A 17,101-nucleotide genomic window follows, 5' to 3' on the forward strand; every position below is an offset into this window, starting at 1 on the left:
ATGAGGTATTTCAGGTATTAACAATACCCCCTCTATTTTTCCTAGACCAGGCAGGGTTACATTCCCTCTACCTAATACTTGAACCTTTTCTTGGTTAGCTACCTTTATTACAAATTTATCTTCTACAAATGAAGGCAATATATTTTTGTTATTAGTGGTGTGATTAGTTGCTCCAGAATCAATAAGCCAATTATTGTTCTCATTTTGCTGTATGTTAGTGTTGTCTTGTTTATTTAATCCATTTAGTGAACCAGATTTTCTATCCTTTGAATTATCTCTGCCCCCTCTATTCTCTTTGTAATTTGGTGGGCTTCTATATCTATGTCTATCTATGGAAGACTGTCTATAATTGTATTTGTTTCTATATTCTGACCTATGTCTTTCCTTTGAAATTTTGGGGCAATCTCTCCTATTGTGTTCCCTGGATCCACAGTTATGACATTTAAATGTTTCATTATATTTTTCTTGGAAAGCTACTTTCCTATATGGTTTGTGTTCTAAGTGATTGTTAGAACGATTCCTTCTTGAATTGTCTTCTGCTATTAGTTTATTGGATAGACTTTCTATGGATAAGTATCCTAGATTGATTGTGTCTAAATGTGTTATATAATTGTCCCATGATGGATCAAGTGAGTTGATAATAACACTTTTCATTGTTTGGTCTGAAATCACCTCCCCCCTCAAATGCAGCTCAGCTCTTATTTTGTTTAAAGATATTAAGTGCTCACTTATGGAAACCCCTGGTTTTATCCTAGATGAAAAGAAATCTTTAGACATCCTTGTGGTGGTAGCTACACTGTCACTGTAAAACAAATTAAACATGCATTGAATAATTTCTGAAACAGTCAGATTTGGCTTAATGCTGTGATACATTGCAGGAGACACACTAGATATTAATAAGAAAAATGCTCTATGGTGTAAACAATCTATTTTTAGAGTCCAAGGTCTTTTTGGGGGACTAGTGATAAAAAATAGTAAGTTTTCCTTCATAAAGACAACCTGGAGCTGTTGATACCATTCTTGCAAATTAATGCCATCTACCCTTAGCTTTGGGAAGTCACTGGGTAAATTTCCGACATTATTAGGTCCATTACTTACAACCTGAGGCAGTCCGTGGTCTCGTAAATGCAGAAAGTTACAAAACGGCATGGGGATGCTCGCAACGAGCCTGCACGGTCTCCTCGCCAGTTCATGTCTTCCCGGGCCGTCTGCGTAGTCTTGCGCATGCGCGTTGTCCATTTCTTCCTTGAAGTCGTCGTGAAAGGTTCTCCTCACCGCGGCTCGCTCGTTCTGCTCCTCCTCAGATGAATCGGTCTCTGGTTCGATTTTGGGAGTCCTGACGGCGGCGGCTGTTCTTCCTTTTCTTCTGATGGCGTTGGTGCTTGCTTCGGTCTGTGGCGTGGGGTGGTATCGGCAGGGCTCTCTGGGTTCGGGCGTCGGCGCTCTCGTAGTCAGGATGGGAGCGGGCAGGTCTTGAGGCATTGGCTTGCTCGCTCGTTTCTTCGTTAGCTTTTTAATAATTTTTAGTTTTGGCCCAAATGCAGCAAAAAGCGTTTTCATTGCTGATTTTATTTGGTAGTTTGTTGAATCACCTTCACTTTCTGATTCTGATTCTTCTGAGGAGTTTGAATCTTCTTTTTCATTTTCGTTGTCTGATAACGTTTTTCGCGCCAGAAATTTTGAATTGAGCTTTTTGATTGGCTCTGCTTCGCTCACCTTGGAGGCCTGTTGAAACCAAGATGGCTGCCATTCAAAATTTCGCGCTGGATCACCGTTTTTCTTCTTCACAATATTTTTTTCTTCAGTCATATCACTCACTGTTTTTGGGTCTTTAGACTTTTCATTAGTGATGTTTTTCTCTCTCGCTGCTCCGCTGTTCTTCAGCATATCTTGGAGGTTCGCGATGAGGCTTTCATCATTCTTCTGGCTCTTTAATAGTTTTAATATTTCTGACCTGAGTTCGTTATTCTCTATTTCGATTTCCTCCTGGTCATCATTTTCATCTATAATTTCTTCGTCTTCAGTGGTGTATTCTTCGGATTCTCTCGAAATTGCGTTTGTGGATTCGTTGAATATTTCTTGTTCTGTTTCCATTTCTTTGCTGTATGCCCTGGTGTTGGGCCTATCTTTCTTAGACATTTTTAAGTTTTTATTGAGTCAATTAACCATCCTCTGCTACCAGCTTGTTGCAATATTTTCAGGATCAGACTCAATAAGATTAGTGAGAGTTAGAGGTTTGAATATATTTTCTTTTATTTACAGCAGGCATTCTATATTCACTGAATATTCTCAGATAGAAGCAATGAAAAAGATGTAGACAGCTCCTTATATATACAATGGGAGGAGCTAGATGTGGGAGTGGTGAATTATGAATACATTAAGGAGTGAAGAATAAATTAACCCCTGATACCCCGTTCATATACTATTTACACATTGGAGAATAAGGCATTTACATCTGACAGGCCAGTCCAAAGGCAACACAGGAATCTGGAGATGCATCATTGTAATCCTCACTCTGAAATTCTTTCAAAAACCTGCTCCTAATTGGATTGTTTTGAGGAGTGACCAGAAATAATTCATAAAGACAGCATCAGTATGCTTGTAAAATAATCAATACTAATGCAGTACTTCTGGTAGCCAATAATTTTAGATGAAGTGAGAGTAGCTCAGTCACCCACTTTCATAATGAATAGGATGTCTGGATGAATAAGTTTAATACTGTATCCCTTTTGTATTGTATGTTAACTCATTTCAAGTCATTTGAAAGGCTCTTTTATACATTTTCTGAACGTGTAGAGAAGGGTTCTAACTGTTTCAGACATAATTTATGCCTATACATCCATGAATGTGTAATCTCCCTGTGTAGGCCAAGACTCATTCTTTGTTGAATCTTAATTTGTGCAAGTTGCCAATGTTTTATAATTTAATGTTTATTTAATTAATGATTAATAGAATCACAATGGATAGGATCAATCATAGTGATTGGTTACATACTGCACATTAAGGCATAATCAAACAAGCCTCATAATAGTTTAGAGTGATATGTTAATCCAATCTCAACATATATATCAGAAATTGAAGTGGTGTGTTGGATCTTCAAAATTCCAACCCTCTACGTATTTACTGAATGTAAAAAAGTTTACAAATTTATTTTAAAAAATCGAAGAAAGGGAAGTTCTTTTGGATAGTCTCAAGTTGATTCTCGTTTCCAGCATTTAATTTGCATCATTTCTCTGATATTGATGCTGAAAAGATATATTAGGACTTTTTCATGCTGTTATTGTTCACTCTGCAAATTCTCAAAAAAATTTGAAAGTGATCTATCCTTTATCTTAAATTCTGCCAACTTAAAATACTAAAAAATAAAAAAATTGCCTGAAAAGATAAAAAGCAAACTAAAGGTAAAAGTAAAGGTTCCCCTCGCACATATGTGCTAGTCATTCCTGACTCTAGGAGGCGGTGCTCATCTCGGTTTCAAAGCCTAAGAGCCAGCGCTGTCAGAAGACGTCTCCATGGTCATGTGGCCAGCATGACTAAACGCCAGAGGCACACAGAACACTATTACCTTCCCACCAAAGGTGGTCCCTATTTTCCTACTTGCATTTTTTACGTGCTTTCGAACTGCTAGGTTGGCAGAAGCTGGGACAAGTAATGGGAGCTCACCCTATTACGCAACACTAGGGATTCGAACCACTGAACTGCCAACCTTTTGATCGACAAGCTCAGAGTCAGCATCTTAACCATTGAGCCACCGCATCCCTTAAAAAGCAAACTACTGTACCCCAAATTTAATTTTGCAGGTATTTCATTTATATGGAATTATATGGAGCTATTTCATTATATATTAAGTTGAGCTTAAAATAAATATTGGAACTTATCCTGAATAAGAGAGAGGTAAATCAGCTATGTACCCTTATCCAAAATATCACACATATGTGCCATGTTAGCAGCAAGAATCAACTACAACTCTAGCAGGCTTCACCATTTAAAACTGTGCCTTTTAGCAAATCTCCATGTTCTCAGAAATATTTAAAGACGTTTGATATATACGCCTTGAGTCTTCGGGGAAAGGCGGCATACAAGTTAAACAAATAAATAATTTCTTACTAAGAGTTTTATTAAGCTGCTTTTTGTTACAATAGGCATCTTGAACATATTTCCAATCCTTCTAAAGGGAAATACACTAAGTAGCTTTTTATAGTTCTGTAGACATACCATATCTCATTAGTTGAGCAGAATTCAAATTTTGGAGTAAATTAATACTGTGTGTTATAACTGTTTTAAAGAAAGATGGAACAAGTTTTTATTAGCATTTTTTCTCCAATTCAAGGATAGTAGGTAGCAGTTTAACTCAGAGGTAGAGGAAGACCCAAAGTCATTTTTATATAGCAGAAGATATAAAGATTTGTCTCTTGATATTAAGGCAACAGGTCTTCTTTTCTCATTAGTTTTGTTCCCTACTGTTCAACAAGTACTGTTGAATTGGTTTCACTTTTCTTTTTCTTTTTACTTATTGTCTCCCTGCACTGCATTGCAGTGGATAGGTTCTTGCCAAGTGTTCTCATTTGTCATGGTGGTGGAGACAATTTGTTCTCATTCCAAGAAAACAACCCCCCATTTTATTGCCAGAAAGAACATTATGATATATACCTACGTTATAGTCATTATGGCTTGAGAAAAAATTATTGCTATTGACGGCCAAAATTATAAAGTTGAGACAGAGAGAGGGCAATTGCTGCAGCCAATGGTAAGCCAAAAGAAAATAAAAAAGCACTTCCAAAGTACTCTTAGTATAGTTTGCAGCTATAAATAGGATAGCAAATGTGTGAAGGGGAATTTTATTTTGGCTTCAAAATGGTGGGCTTCAAATAAATAACTGGTTGGGCTTCAACCGGTTCTCTGCCCTAATGTCCGGCTGGGTAGGCGTGGCTGGGTGGTCTTGTGACTGAGTGGGTGTGGCCAACTTGATGTCACTCACATTGAGGGGCGCTTAGCCTCGTCCAGCCTCTTGTGACCATGGGGATGCTGTAACGGTCATAAGTGTGAAAAAATCATAAGTCACTTCTTTCAGTGCCATTGTAACTTTGAATGGTCACTAAATGAACTGTTGTAAATCAAGGATTACCTGTAGAAAAATACAAAAAAGTTCTTTGCTTGCAAACCTAAATACCAATCATTAGATTAGAAATGGGGAATACACACTGAAGTTCAGTGATTCACAGCTGTCATGGAAAGCTAAATCATTCTGTCTGAATACCTTCCTTTTCCTCAGCAATACCTGCAACCCAGAGTTACAAATCAGGCAGGGTGCCAGAGCACATTGAGGAATTAAAATAGTTAAAATACAGCCAACTCTTGCTCATAAAGTGAAACCCTTTAGCAGAGAGATCATTTAAGCTCTCCAGAAAGTAGGTGGGCATATTTGGGCTACAAAATGCTGAACTAAAGAGACAAATTAACAAATTAACATCTTGAGTGAGGGCTAATCCCTCTGTCTTTGTTCAGACATTGCTGCAGGGAATTTTTGCCTATGAATATAGCTATCTCTTCATCTAGCTTACCAAGAAGTAGGGTGTGGTCTACTTTGTCAAATGTCTTACTGAAATCTAAGTATACTATGTCCACAGCATTTAGTTGGTCTACTAATTTAGTCACTTTATCAAAGAATGAAATCAGATTGGTTTGGCATGATCTGTTTTTAATAAATCCGTGCTGGCTACTAGTTATAACTTTATTTGTTTCAAGCTGTTTGCAGATCTGTTTTTTGATTAACTTTTCCAGGATCTTCCCAGGTATTGATGTTAGACTGATTGGTCTGTAGTTTCCTGGGTCTGTTTTTTTTCCCTTTCTTAAAGATGGGGCCCACATCAGCCCTTTTCCAATCCTCAGGTACTTACCCAGTGCTCCAGGATTTTTGAAAGATATGGTACAATAGTTCTGAGATAACATCTGCCAGCTCCTTCAGACCTCTGGGATGTAATCTGTCAGCTCCCGGTCATTTATATTTGTCATGGTCAAATAAGATCATACCAACATTCAATGGCAAAATGTTAAAAATCAGTGGTACATTGCCTGTATTTTTAAAAAGAAAACAGAAATAAAACTCTCATTTTACTTTTAAACATTTTCCTAAACCCTGAAAGAAATAGAAAAGGCAGTGGGCAAAAATTCCATCCTGGTCTTCTCTAATGTACTCTGTAACTTTTATTTAGGGACACGATTGAAAGGTCGGCAGTTCAACGGTTCGAATCCCTAGTGCTGCATAACAGGGTGTGCACCCGTTACTTGTTCCAACTTCTACCAACTTAGCAGTTCGAAAGCACGTAAAAAATGCAAGTAGAAAAATAGGGACCATCTTTGGTGGGAAGGTAACAGTGTTCCATGCACCTTTGGTGTTTAGTCATGCTGGCCACAAGACCACGGAGACGCCTTCAGACAGCGCTGGCTCTTCGGCTTTGAAACGGAGATGAGCACCGCCCCCTAGAGTCGGGAATGACTAGCACATATATGCGAGGGGCACCTTTACCTTTTATTCATTTTACCATTTATTTATTTATTTATTTTAAAAATTTGCATGGGAAACTCCCTTAACTGCAAAAAGAAAAGAAAAAAAAGCCCACCTCTAATCTAAGATTTTGATTGCCTGAACTGAAATCACTTGAATGTCACCACTTGAGTCCATGCTAACAAGATGCCTTTATTAATTATCCAGCTTTTCTAAAATCACTTTTGGAAGTATGGGCACAATACAGTAATCACATCTCCTTGTTCAGTTTTGTATGATTGAAATGTGCAAATGAGCAGCTCTGGGTGGCCTAACAACTTTTAAATTATATTTTTTTGTCTTGATTTTGGGTGCAGCGCTTTTGAGCTCAGGATTGGTTTTCATACACCTTGAAAATGAAAGGCTTTTGATGTAACTCTTACTATTTGCATTGATGGGTTCATTATTTTCAGAAACTTTTCTATAGTACAGCCTTGCAATTCCCAGAGAGCATGACCAATGCCTGAAAATTTGAGGAGATGCACTAATTGGGGAATGTTACTACAGTATAATGAATAATTATTTCCTTAGCAAAGCAAGAACTATGCTGGGTCTCAGACAGGGGTGGGCTGCTGGGGATTCGCAGGGGTTCGGGAGAACCTCTAGCTAGGATTCTGTGCAGTTTGGAGAACCCCCAAATCCCACTCCTAGCTGGCCCCATCCTGCCCACTCCTCCCAGGAGTCTCCATGCGGCCCGTTTTGGATGCAGGTAAGTGCAGGGCGCACGCGGATGCTCGAGGAGAGCGAAAAACAGGCCTACCGGAAGTTCAGGAAGGCCAGAAACGGGCCTGTTTCTGGCCTCCAGAGGGCCTCCAGAGCCTGGGGAGGTCATTTTCGCCATCCTGGAGGCTCAAGGAAAGCCTCTAGAACCCGGGGAAGGCAAAAACGCCCCGCCTGCCATGGTGCAGGAGACCGGCTAGGCCATGGCCACGCAGAGAACCCCTTGCTAAAATTTTTGAAGCCCACCCCTGGTCTCAGACATGCTGTAAAAGCCTTCTGTGTCAGTACATCTATTATATTACCAGCAGTAGAACTTGTCAAAAACCTAAGAAGAGGGTATTTGTAAAACAAAGAGGGAGATATTCATAAAACAAGAATTCGAGAAAATCTCTATATTTCAGTGATGATTTTTTTTTAAAAAAAGGTGTCCCATTAAGCTACAACCTTTTTGGAATTCTACAATAAGAACATGATAATGCAAAGTCAAGCTATCCACAAAAGTCATTGTCTACAATGACTGTTTTCCATGCAGAACAAATCATGGTACATTTTGAACAATCTTAATTCCAAATGGCCAATTGCAATCAAGGTAGGTTAAGACTGGTTTCATCACTGCATCTAATCAGTAGTCAAGACCACTGCATGATGATAGAGTAACTTCTCTACGTTGCTGAACACATCCAGCTTATTCTAGCATTTCCTTTGATCTTGGAAAGCAGCATTCTCATCTATACATTGGGTGGCTAATATAGACATTGTTGCTGTATCACTGCAGAGAAGTAATAATGTGAGTCATGAGTTTTATGCTGGCAAAGATATATATTTCAATGTTTCTAGCATTTTTACCTCTTCACCATTCAGAATGAATAGGTAAATTAGTCCTTAGTCCAGCCTGTGTCATTTTTTAGTATAATCATAAATTCAATTTGCCCTTATTTCTTTTAATCTACAGTTTAAAAAAAATCAAATTTATAAAATTGTGTTTGCAAATAGTGGAATATTAGAATAACCATACAATTGCCCATGCTATTTAAAAAAAAATATTTGTTCTATATATCAAAAGGGTCACTGCATTAATCCCAAGAGCATTTTTCATATTTGTTTATTGTCTTTCAGTAATCAGAGAAAAATCATGTGAATATTGAATACCTCTGAATGAGTCATGCTTGTCTTCTTTTATTCATTAGGGCTACTTTTCCCAATAGAGTGGCTTTCAGAACCAGATGATGATATGGCTCTTTGTAGGGCATAAAATGAAAACATTAAGAATTCCTGTTATGTGCTGAAGTATCTTTACTCTTCTAGATAATTTATCATTAAATTCATGTAAGCAAAATTCTCATAAATTGATTGTTGAGTAGATCTTTCAGAACCTGCATTTTTAACAATGTCATGGTCAACATCTTTTACTGAGATGCTGATTCAGTGGTTGAGATCCCTGCATGCCCTGCTGGCTTAATACAATGTAAACTAGCAAATGCATTGCGCTTATTACGTGCCCTTCCTGGGCCTATTGCAGCTGCTTAGACCTTTGTTTTCTCTTAATGAGGTGGCTCCATGTGACAAATGGGGGTGGGTGGGGAGGAGAAGTTTTGAAAAGCACTTCACTCATTTCAATTATTCATTGAGGCTTAGATTTACTGCTTAGAAATTACAAGAGTCAAAGTTGCCTGTATCATGTATTTGCCAGTATACACTCAGCTAGAGCAATTGGAAGGCCAGGTGCTCAGTCCAGCCCAAAGATGCTTTAACTATCCTACCCAGCATGGATCTGAATGTCCAATACTTCTCCATTAGTCAGCACCAAAGACATTTCCTTCTGAGGAATTAAAATCAGGCCTGTCAAACTGGTGGCCCGCGGACCGTCACACGCAGGCCACACCCACCCTGGCTCTGCAAAGGCAAAAACTGTCACGATATGTCATGATACGTCACATGACGCGATCGAGTTTGACACTGTGAATTAGATGCAAACTAAATAATGTCCAGTAAAATAACCAAAGAAAAGATGAGACAACTTGCTCCCCAGTTATACTTGAGTAGTTGAATACTATGCATGAGAAACCAATGGGACCAGGATGGCTCTTTTATATTCTCAATAACAAACCACAGAATCATCAGAATTCTTCCCAGAATATGCTAAATCACTTTTAACAAATGATAATTTTAAAGCAAAATCAAACTGCCAAATTATGTCTTAGCAGTTTGTGTAAAATAGGCCCTGCAAAATACAACGTGACCTGTTTTGGCTTAACATGTTGTGTGTATTAAATTATTATGATTTGGTAATGACCACAACCTTAGATTGAGCCTATTGTATAAACACAGACATAGAAATGTAACTTTAATTAATTTAATTTTGATGCTGCAAATGATTCTGGGTAGTTCACAATACAATGTATGACACCTTCAAAAAAAAAAAAAAAAAACAACCCACCACCCATAACCAAATAAGAAATAAGAACAAGATAAACAGATCAACTGATTACAAGGAATTTTAGCATTCTTGTCTTACAACATTGGGGCAACTCTTAGTTGGTTATGCTAAAATAATACTTCTAATTGCATATACAGTACTGTATGTCAAAATCTGTTCAGCAAACCAGAAGTAAGTAAATAAGCAAGCCCTGTTATATCAAGACATAATTCTCTCTGATCTCACTGCATCCCACACTAACAACTTTCAGATCCAGCCCATCTGGTTTCCCAAGACACCATTTAAATCTCCACTGCTATCTCTAGAATAATTGCAACACTAAAAAAAAAAAAAAAAACCTTGCCAGCTGTCTAACTCCCACCAGTTGCTTTATCCACCCTTCTCTTCTTACTGTAGCAAAATTCAGTTTCAACTATTACAGGCAGGGGATGTTAATGTTAATGATGGACAAAAGAATCTGGGAATTCAGCAGTCAACCCAAATCTGTAAGAACAAAGTTATTAAATTGCCCCATTCCTTTTCATAGAAAAAATATGTAAATCTTCACTGGTGAGCAGGCCCTTCCAGGACAAGACAAATAATGAGCCAATTCTGAGGTGCATAGTGATGCTCCATTTCCACATATAAGCATGTAGTCATTACAGTCTCCTTCCCCTTTCTTTTCTCAATCCTTCATCTAACCTCCCTTCCCATCTGCTGAGTCCTGCTAGTCACAAAAGAGAGCAGGGAGAGTGGGGAAGAGAACAGGCCCAGATCAAGAGTGCCATACAGTATTCTTTTCTGTATGTCAGTATCACAATGCGCTTGAAAGAGGAGAATGTGGTGTTCAGAGATCAATGGATTCCTTCCCAGGCAGTCTCAGTCAGGATGGCTAGTAGGGCAGGATTACAGAACTGATACTCCAGCAATACAGATTCCCAACTTTTGAATTAAAGGCATAAGTACAAAATCAATGTGAGGCTAGTATCTCATATATGTATGAATCAATTCTTTGTATGGGCAATTTTGTTTCCTTAAAAGTAGCCGCCTAGAGTTACAATACTGCTAGATATCATGAAATAACTATGGGAAGTATCCTATTTATTAATTCTAGCTAAGTAAGATAAATTTCAGGCTATCTGAAAGAAATTCTGAGATTGAATCAGTAAGCCTAAGACTTATTACTATGGGAAGATACATTCACACAGAGAGTCTGTGATGTGTGTTTATGTATATATGGGTAGATGTGTCGTATACAATACTAAGGTATATACCTTGGCAATGAACATTGCAAAGTAGAATAGATTCAATATATGTCAATATGGTATCTGAAGTAACTAAACTGATCAGTAGTGGGTTTCAATTTAGTTTGCTACTGGTTCGTTTGCACTCGCTCGCGCATGTGCAGAAGTCTGGTTGGGTGGGCGGAGCTTCCCGCTGCCACTGCTACCAGTTCTCCCAATCTGGGGCGAATTGGTAGCAACCCACCACTGAAACTGATGTGATGCTTGTATGATACATAAATGCATTTTTCCCCATCTTATTTTGCATGCCAAGCCAGAAATAGATTCAAACTATACAGGACAGAACAACAGCATAAAAATTGGAAATTTCTTAATCTGCCAGGTTTTTTTTTCATGCCAAAATAAGATTTGATAGGAATTGTTGTTTTGGTCTTGCTTTTAGAAGTCAAGCTGCTCAAACCTGGTCCCCAGGATTCGTTCATTCAATACTAATCAACTATCACTTGCTTTTTGTGTGATTTTCATATTTCCTTCACTCAAAGGCATGCATAAAGTGTAATAAAGATACATTTCATATTGTGGTAATCATAATTGTGTTTTTTTAAATCTTTCTCTGATTCAGGTGAAAGATTTCAATATAGTCCTTCTGATAAATTATGCTAACCTGAAGATATGCATGCCTTATGGGAAGTACTTTGTGCTACCATTCATCATAGCTACATTCACTCAGTTCCTTTCTCCCCTTCCCAATAGCCTGAAAATAAATGTGAAGTAGCTCAGAATAAAAAAAAAATGCATATTTGACAGTAAAATTTTTAATACGTTAAAGATGGAAAGCATTCAAAAGCAGAATAACAATTAGGACAGAGCAGAAATTGCAACCCAATCATGATAGAGCAATGTTTCTCAAACTTGGCAATTTTAAGATGTAGGGACTTCAACTCCCAGAATTCCCTATCCAGCCATGCCAAGTTTGAGAAGCACTGTGGTAGAGACACAAAAAGCTTCTGCAAAAGAAATATTTTTAAGGTTTGGACAGACAGACTTCGTTGTAAGGCAGCTCCAGAAATAAGATAGCACTGCTAGGAAGGCTTGTTAGTATGTTTTAGTATTACGAACTGGAAGGAGGACAGTAAAGCCTCTAGTAGAAAAGGGAAGTCTACAACAAAAATAATCTTTATTCTTTAAATATTCCTTAAAGATACCCAGGACTGGTTCTTTGAAGGATGCCTCAACTTACATGAGGCTTTCCAAACATTGGAACTATGTAATTTTCAGTGTTTTTTAATCTCAGCAATTTTTATGATATATGGACTTGAACTCCCAGAATTCCCCAGCCAGCCATACCAAGGTTGAGATGCATTGTGGTAAGACACAAAAGCTGGCTGAGGGATTCTGGGAGTCCAAGTCCACAAATCTTAAACTTGCTGAATTAGAGAAACACTATATTAAGTTGTTTCACTGCAATATCCAGAAAATGAACCTGTTTCTGGGATTAATCTAAAATCAAGGTAGATTCCTACCCTCAGCCCAACAGGAAGCAATCTACACCCATTTTTGTCCAGCCACACATCCAAACTAGTATTTTCTGACTTGTGCCAACTCAAGTAGTGCTGTCCAGTTTGCTTGTTGCAGTTCTTTTCACTATTGACTAAGGCCTGTGCTCCAACCGGCTACTCTGTACTCTGGCAAGAACGCACCCTCCTGTCTGGTTGTTGGCTGCTATCTTTCATGACCATTTGTTTTGCACGTTTAGCAGTAGAAGGGTGAAAAACTAGACTTAAGTTTTTAAGTTTTATTTTTATTTTAAAAATAAGATCCCAGTGAAGCCATTTCTTTTTTGTTTTAAAACCATGTGCAACTGACAAGAATTTCACCTAAATGACTGGGAAAATTACAAAACTGTGATTGATTATTGGACTGGGTGAGGGAGGAAAGTAGATAATCCATCAACAAGGGCCATGGGAAACCTGTTCCACACAAACATCAGATTATCACAATGCCCAGAGCAGAAGAAGAGACAGAAATCTAAAAAGGGGTTTCTTAAGCTGACTTCATTTCCAGATGGTTTAAGCACAAATGTCAAGTTTCTTAAAGTGGCAATGCAGAAAAGCATCGAGAAAGCATACATGTCACTTATTCAATAGTCTTTAATTGTATTCACACATTGTATTAAACAAAAAATTGTTTAATATTACATGTTCTCACAAGTGGGTACAAATAATGAGCTGGTCATGGCTTGGTCAGTTATGCTTAGTGGGTTACAGTGGTAGCCCCTGGCTTTTTTTTCCAGGAAGAAATGGAAGAAAAGAACTATGATTTATTTTTGGCTTTTTTAATGACTACTTCTGGGAGGGTAAAATCAGAGCCCCATGTTCATATGTCAACCTAAGCTTGGCTAATTAAGTTAGGAATGGCTCATTAGATGTACTTACTTACAGTGCAAGCCAATTAATACTAAAAGTATGATTGCATGCTAGAACTATCAGGTACAGGCGCTTTGTTACTATGGTTTTAAATTTGTGGTGATGAGATTTAGATTTGCATTGATACATAGACCTCTTATTATAATTCTTGGTATTTTAAGCAAGCCAGATTAATTTCTGTTGTGCCCACAGGTTTTGGTATATAGATAAGCAGAGGTAAAGTTGTCATATTTGGTCCCCTTTTTAATGATGAAAAATTGACCATTCTATCTCCAAACCAGATATGATGTGAATCCTAGATATGATGTGTTGTGATGGTAGTTTAAGAATCTAGACTACATTCACTCTTGTTTAATTCACTCTAGAAGCAGTAAAATGGGTTAGTGAAAATATGCTGCATGTTGTCAATATCTGTGATTTGCTGCTTTTATATACGTATTTTCATGTATTATGCTGAAGGAAAAGGAAAAGGTAGCAGGTGTATAATTTAATGATAAAAACAAAGTCACAGTTTAGGACAAATTGATTAGTATGGTTCCAGATCTGATGTTGAATTTGCTCTGTATTTGCTACCCTGCCATTCAATCTTGTGTTCTGTAAATATGATAGAAAGGAAAAGCAGAGAGAGATAAGCAGGAGAGCAATAGTGAAATCGGCAGCCTTGACAAATAAATACCGCAGAAACACTCCATCTTTAAAAATTATTTTCCCCCCCTCAATAAAAAAGAGTCTGGTAGAATCGCATCTTTTCCAACTAACCAATTAATAAAAACAAACAATTTCATGCCTATTGATAAAAACTGTTGGTCAGAAAAGGTGCTTCCCAAACCCTGATTTTGTTGTAACCCTTGATTAACGCAACTCTCTTTCTCCTAAATTTATCAAGAAATCTCTGGGAGAAAAACAGTCCCTGTTGAATAAACACGGAGGAAGCCACACCCATCTCCCCCACTGCACTTCTCCCTGCTCCCCTCCCCCCATCCACACCCCATTTGTTTTTGTTCTTCTGCTGTCTGTATTAGTTCGATCTTTTGACAGCTCAACAGCCTTCAATCAGCAGTATTATTATTTTTGTTGTTATCGTTATTGGTTTGCAAAGCAGCTGCTGCATCTCTCCCCCCCCCTTTGACAAAAGAGACGGGTCCCCAGAGCAATCGCAGCATCCTTTTGCTGATTTGCTGCAGTGGAGACCGCAGCGCTTACAATATGCCCTCCCCCACCCTCGCCTGCTCTGCTTAACAGCATCTCTCGGTAGCCAGTATAAGGGGGTGAAAAGCAGCAGCTTGAGAGACCCGGTCACCCTTTCTATGTTTTGGAATGCTGGAGTGAAGTGGGGGAAAAGGACAGTACCCAAGCAGAAGATTCAGAGCCGGCTGTTCTTTCTTTTCCGCTTGCAAGATGCAAGCCAGTGCTGATTCTACGAAGATGGACTGTCTCTGGAGCAACTGGAGAGGCCAGGGTAGTTTTTTCCTACTCTAATTCTGCATGCATAGAAATATTTGCAAAGGGGATGGCAGAAACACCTCAGAAGGGCTGTATAGTTTTGGTATCATCATCATCATCATTATCTTCATCATCATCATCATCATCATAACATTTTTGGAGTCTGTTCCTTTTCTGCACATTTTTTTTCCGGGCTGTTTTTTTACCATTTAAAGCAAAAAAAAAAAAAAAAAGGAGAAAACTCAACCCAATAATGTTCTTTGCATCCTTTTGCTTTCTTTCTCCCATACATTTTTCTTTCTTTCTTTTTTTATTTTTACAAATGCTACATTGCTTCTGTCTCTGAGTCAGCCGGCCAGCCTATTGCTGATCTCTAAGTACCCCCATCGGCAATTTAGGGGATCACCCATTTGAGTGGCTGGGAGGCAGCCATGGAGGTTGGGGTTTTGTTTCTGGTGTCGGCTGTACTGTAGTTTTGTCAGTTTTGGAGTCAGCTTCAGTGTGTTTCGTTGGGGGGCAGTGAGACACACCCATTCTGAAATCCGTGCTTGTCGTTCTCCAAAGACCATTGTAATAGTGTGAGGACTCCACTTGATGCTGAAGCTCACAGGTCTAGCTGTCTTACCGTCCTTTTTTATTCTGTACCTTTGCCTTCATTATTGCCAGTCATTTAGGCTATTGTAGATGTGAGGGGAAAAAAATAACATATCAAAACATATTGTGATAATTTACAGGGGAAAAACCAGACGCAAACAATAATACCTTTCCCTTTTTGTCATACAAGATTTATTTTGAACACTTCCCATTGGGTGTGGCTGGCTACCTTCTCTTTGCCTAATACAGCTTTTCAGCCATTTTTATGCAGACTTCATTGCTACCGATAACCTCCCTTTGTTTTGGTAATAGAAAAATGCTGTGTGATCTGCTCAGTAATCCTATATACAGTCTGCCAATGTTTTTAGATCTTACTTTATTTTATGATATTGTATTATTTGGAAAGATCCTTCTTGTCATTTAACATATAGTTCTAATAGCTGCTGTTTGTAATGTCTCCTTATTACCAGAGTAAGATTTATATTTGGGTTACATAGGATAAATAAGGGCCTCTGTGTATATGTTGACTAAAAATGTCATAACTACAGAGAGAGCAGTATAACCCATTTATGGTTAAATTGGGTTGTTCTTAGTATAAATCTGTAAAGAATTCTCAGTCTAGGATGTCGTACCTCTGGTTTTTAAAAAGTACATTTATTAACTAATGTGTCTCAAGCCAACAAAAGCCTGTCCAGAAAATGCTTCATTACTGAATATAAATTAATACAATCTATTTATAAAGGAATTTATATTTAATATTTGTTTTTATAATATGGGGGTATATTTGAAAAAATATGAATGCACGTGATGTTACATACTGATACTTTCCCTTTATATATAAGATACTCTTCACTAACATTTTCGTTAGATTGTCCATAGGGAAACACATAGTTATTAAATAAACTGTTGAATTACAATAACCTTGATTTATAGTATAATACTATGTTTATCTATTCAGAAGTAACCCTGTTGAGTTTCTACAGGAATTTATGTAACGCTAGCTCTTTTAAATCAAATTTTGGGCAGTCTGTTGTTGTGAGTATAATGCCATTTATTTGCAATAGCTAATACTGCTCAAAATAGACTGGATTGCTACAGACTATTCTCTGACTGAAATTGAAGAAGTTGGAATAAAGTTTTAATACCTTTTGTTGAACAAACAAATGTAACAAAAATAGCTGTTTGGGTTTTCAAATAGAGCTATAATTTCCTAAAATATCTAGTGATAAATACTAAATTTAACAAAGCAGAATGTTTTAAAACAGAGTGAACGAAAAATCTATATTTGTTTATATTTACCTTATAGACATTTTTTACAGTCTTTTAAAATATAAATATAAAATATTGGTGGAAAATCATATACAAGAATAGATTGAAATACAGGATTAAGAGAAATTGGAATTGTGTCTAGAGAAATGACTGAAGAAATGGATGGAGCAAAGAATATAACAAAAGACAAACACATGAAGCAAAGCAAGATTTCAGGATACGTTTTCATCCAAACTACTAATCGGTTGAGATTTTAGTCTTATACCAGAAAGGATTGAAATTGATACAATAGCATCATGGTAGAAATTCAGGTTACATTGATGGACAGTTTGAAGCCATCAAAAACCTGAATGTGCTTTGCATCATCCGAAAATATTTGATTTAGGATAGTCAAGAATTGGATTTGAATGAAAACATCTTTCCAAACATCATTTTTTTGTCAGAC

The 17,101-nt window shown here is 37.6% G+C and overlaps 1 protein-coding gene across 2 annotated transcripts in view; it reads left to right on the top strand.

Annotated features, from left to right (window-relative positions):
• RTN1 (reticulon 1) overlaps nucleotides 1–17,101 on the top strand; it is a 154,309-nt gene that overhangs the window by 121,132 nt on the left and 16,076 nt on the right. Inside the window, exon 1 of one of the 2 annotated variants that reach the window (XM_070931628.1) lies at nucleotides 14,749–14,809. The exons of the other annotated variant lie outside the window; for it this stretch is intronic. Within the exon in view, the coding sequence (XP_070787729.1) occupies nucleotides 14,749–14,809 (61 nt within the window). Of the gene's footprint in view, nucleotides 1–14,748; nucleotides 14,810–17,101 lie in introns of those variants that run through there. 2 annotated transcript variants of the gene reach the window in all.

The sequence above is a fragment of the Pituophis catenifer genome, unplaced genomic scaffold, assembly GCF_029215685.1.
Source record: "Pituophis catenifer annectens isolate HBS135680 unplaced genomic scaffold, rPitCat1.0.hap2 SCAF_1, whole genome shotgun sequence".
NCBI classification, from domain to species: domain Eukaryota; kingdom Metazoa; phylum Chordata; class Lepidosauria; order Squamata; family Colubridae; genus Pituophis; species Pituophis catenifer.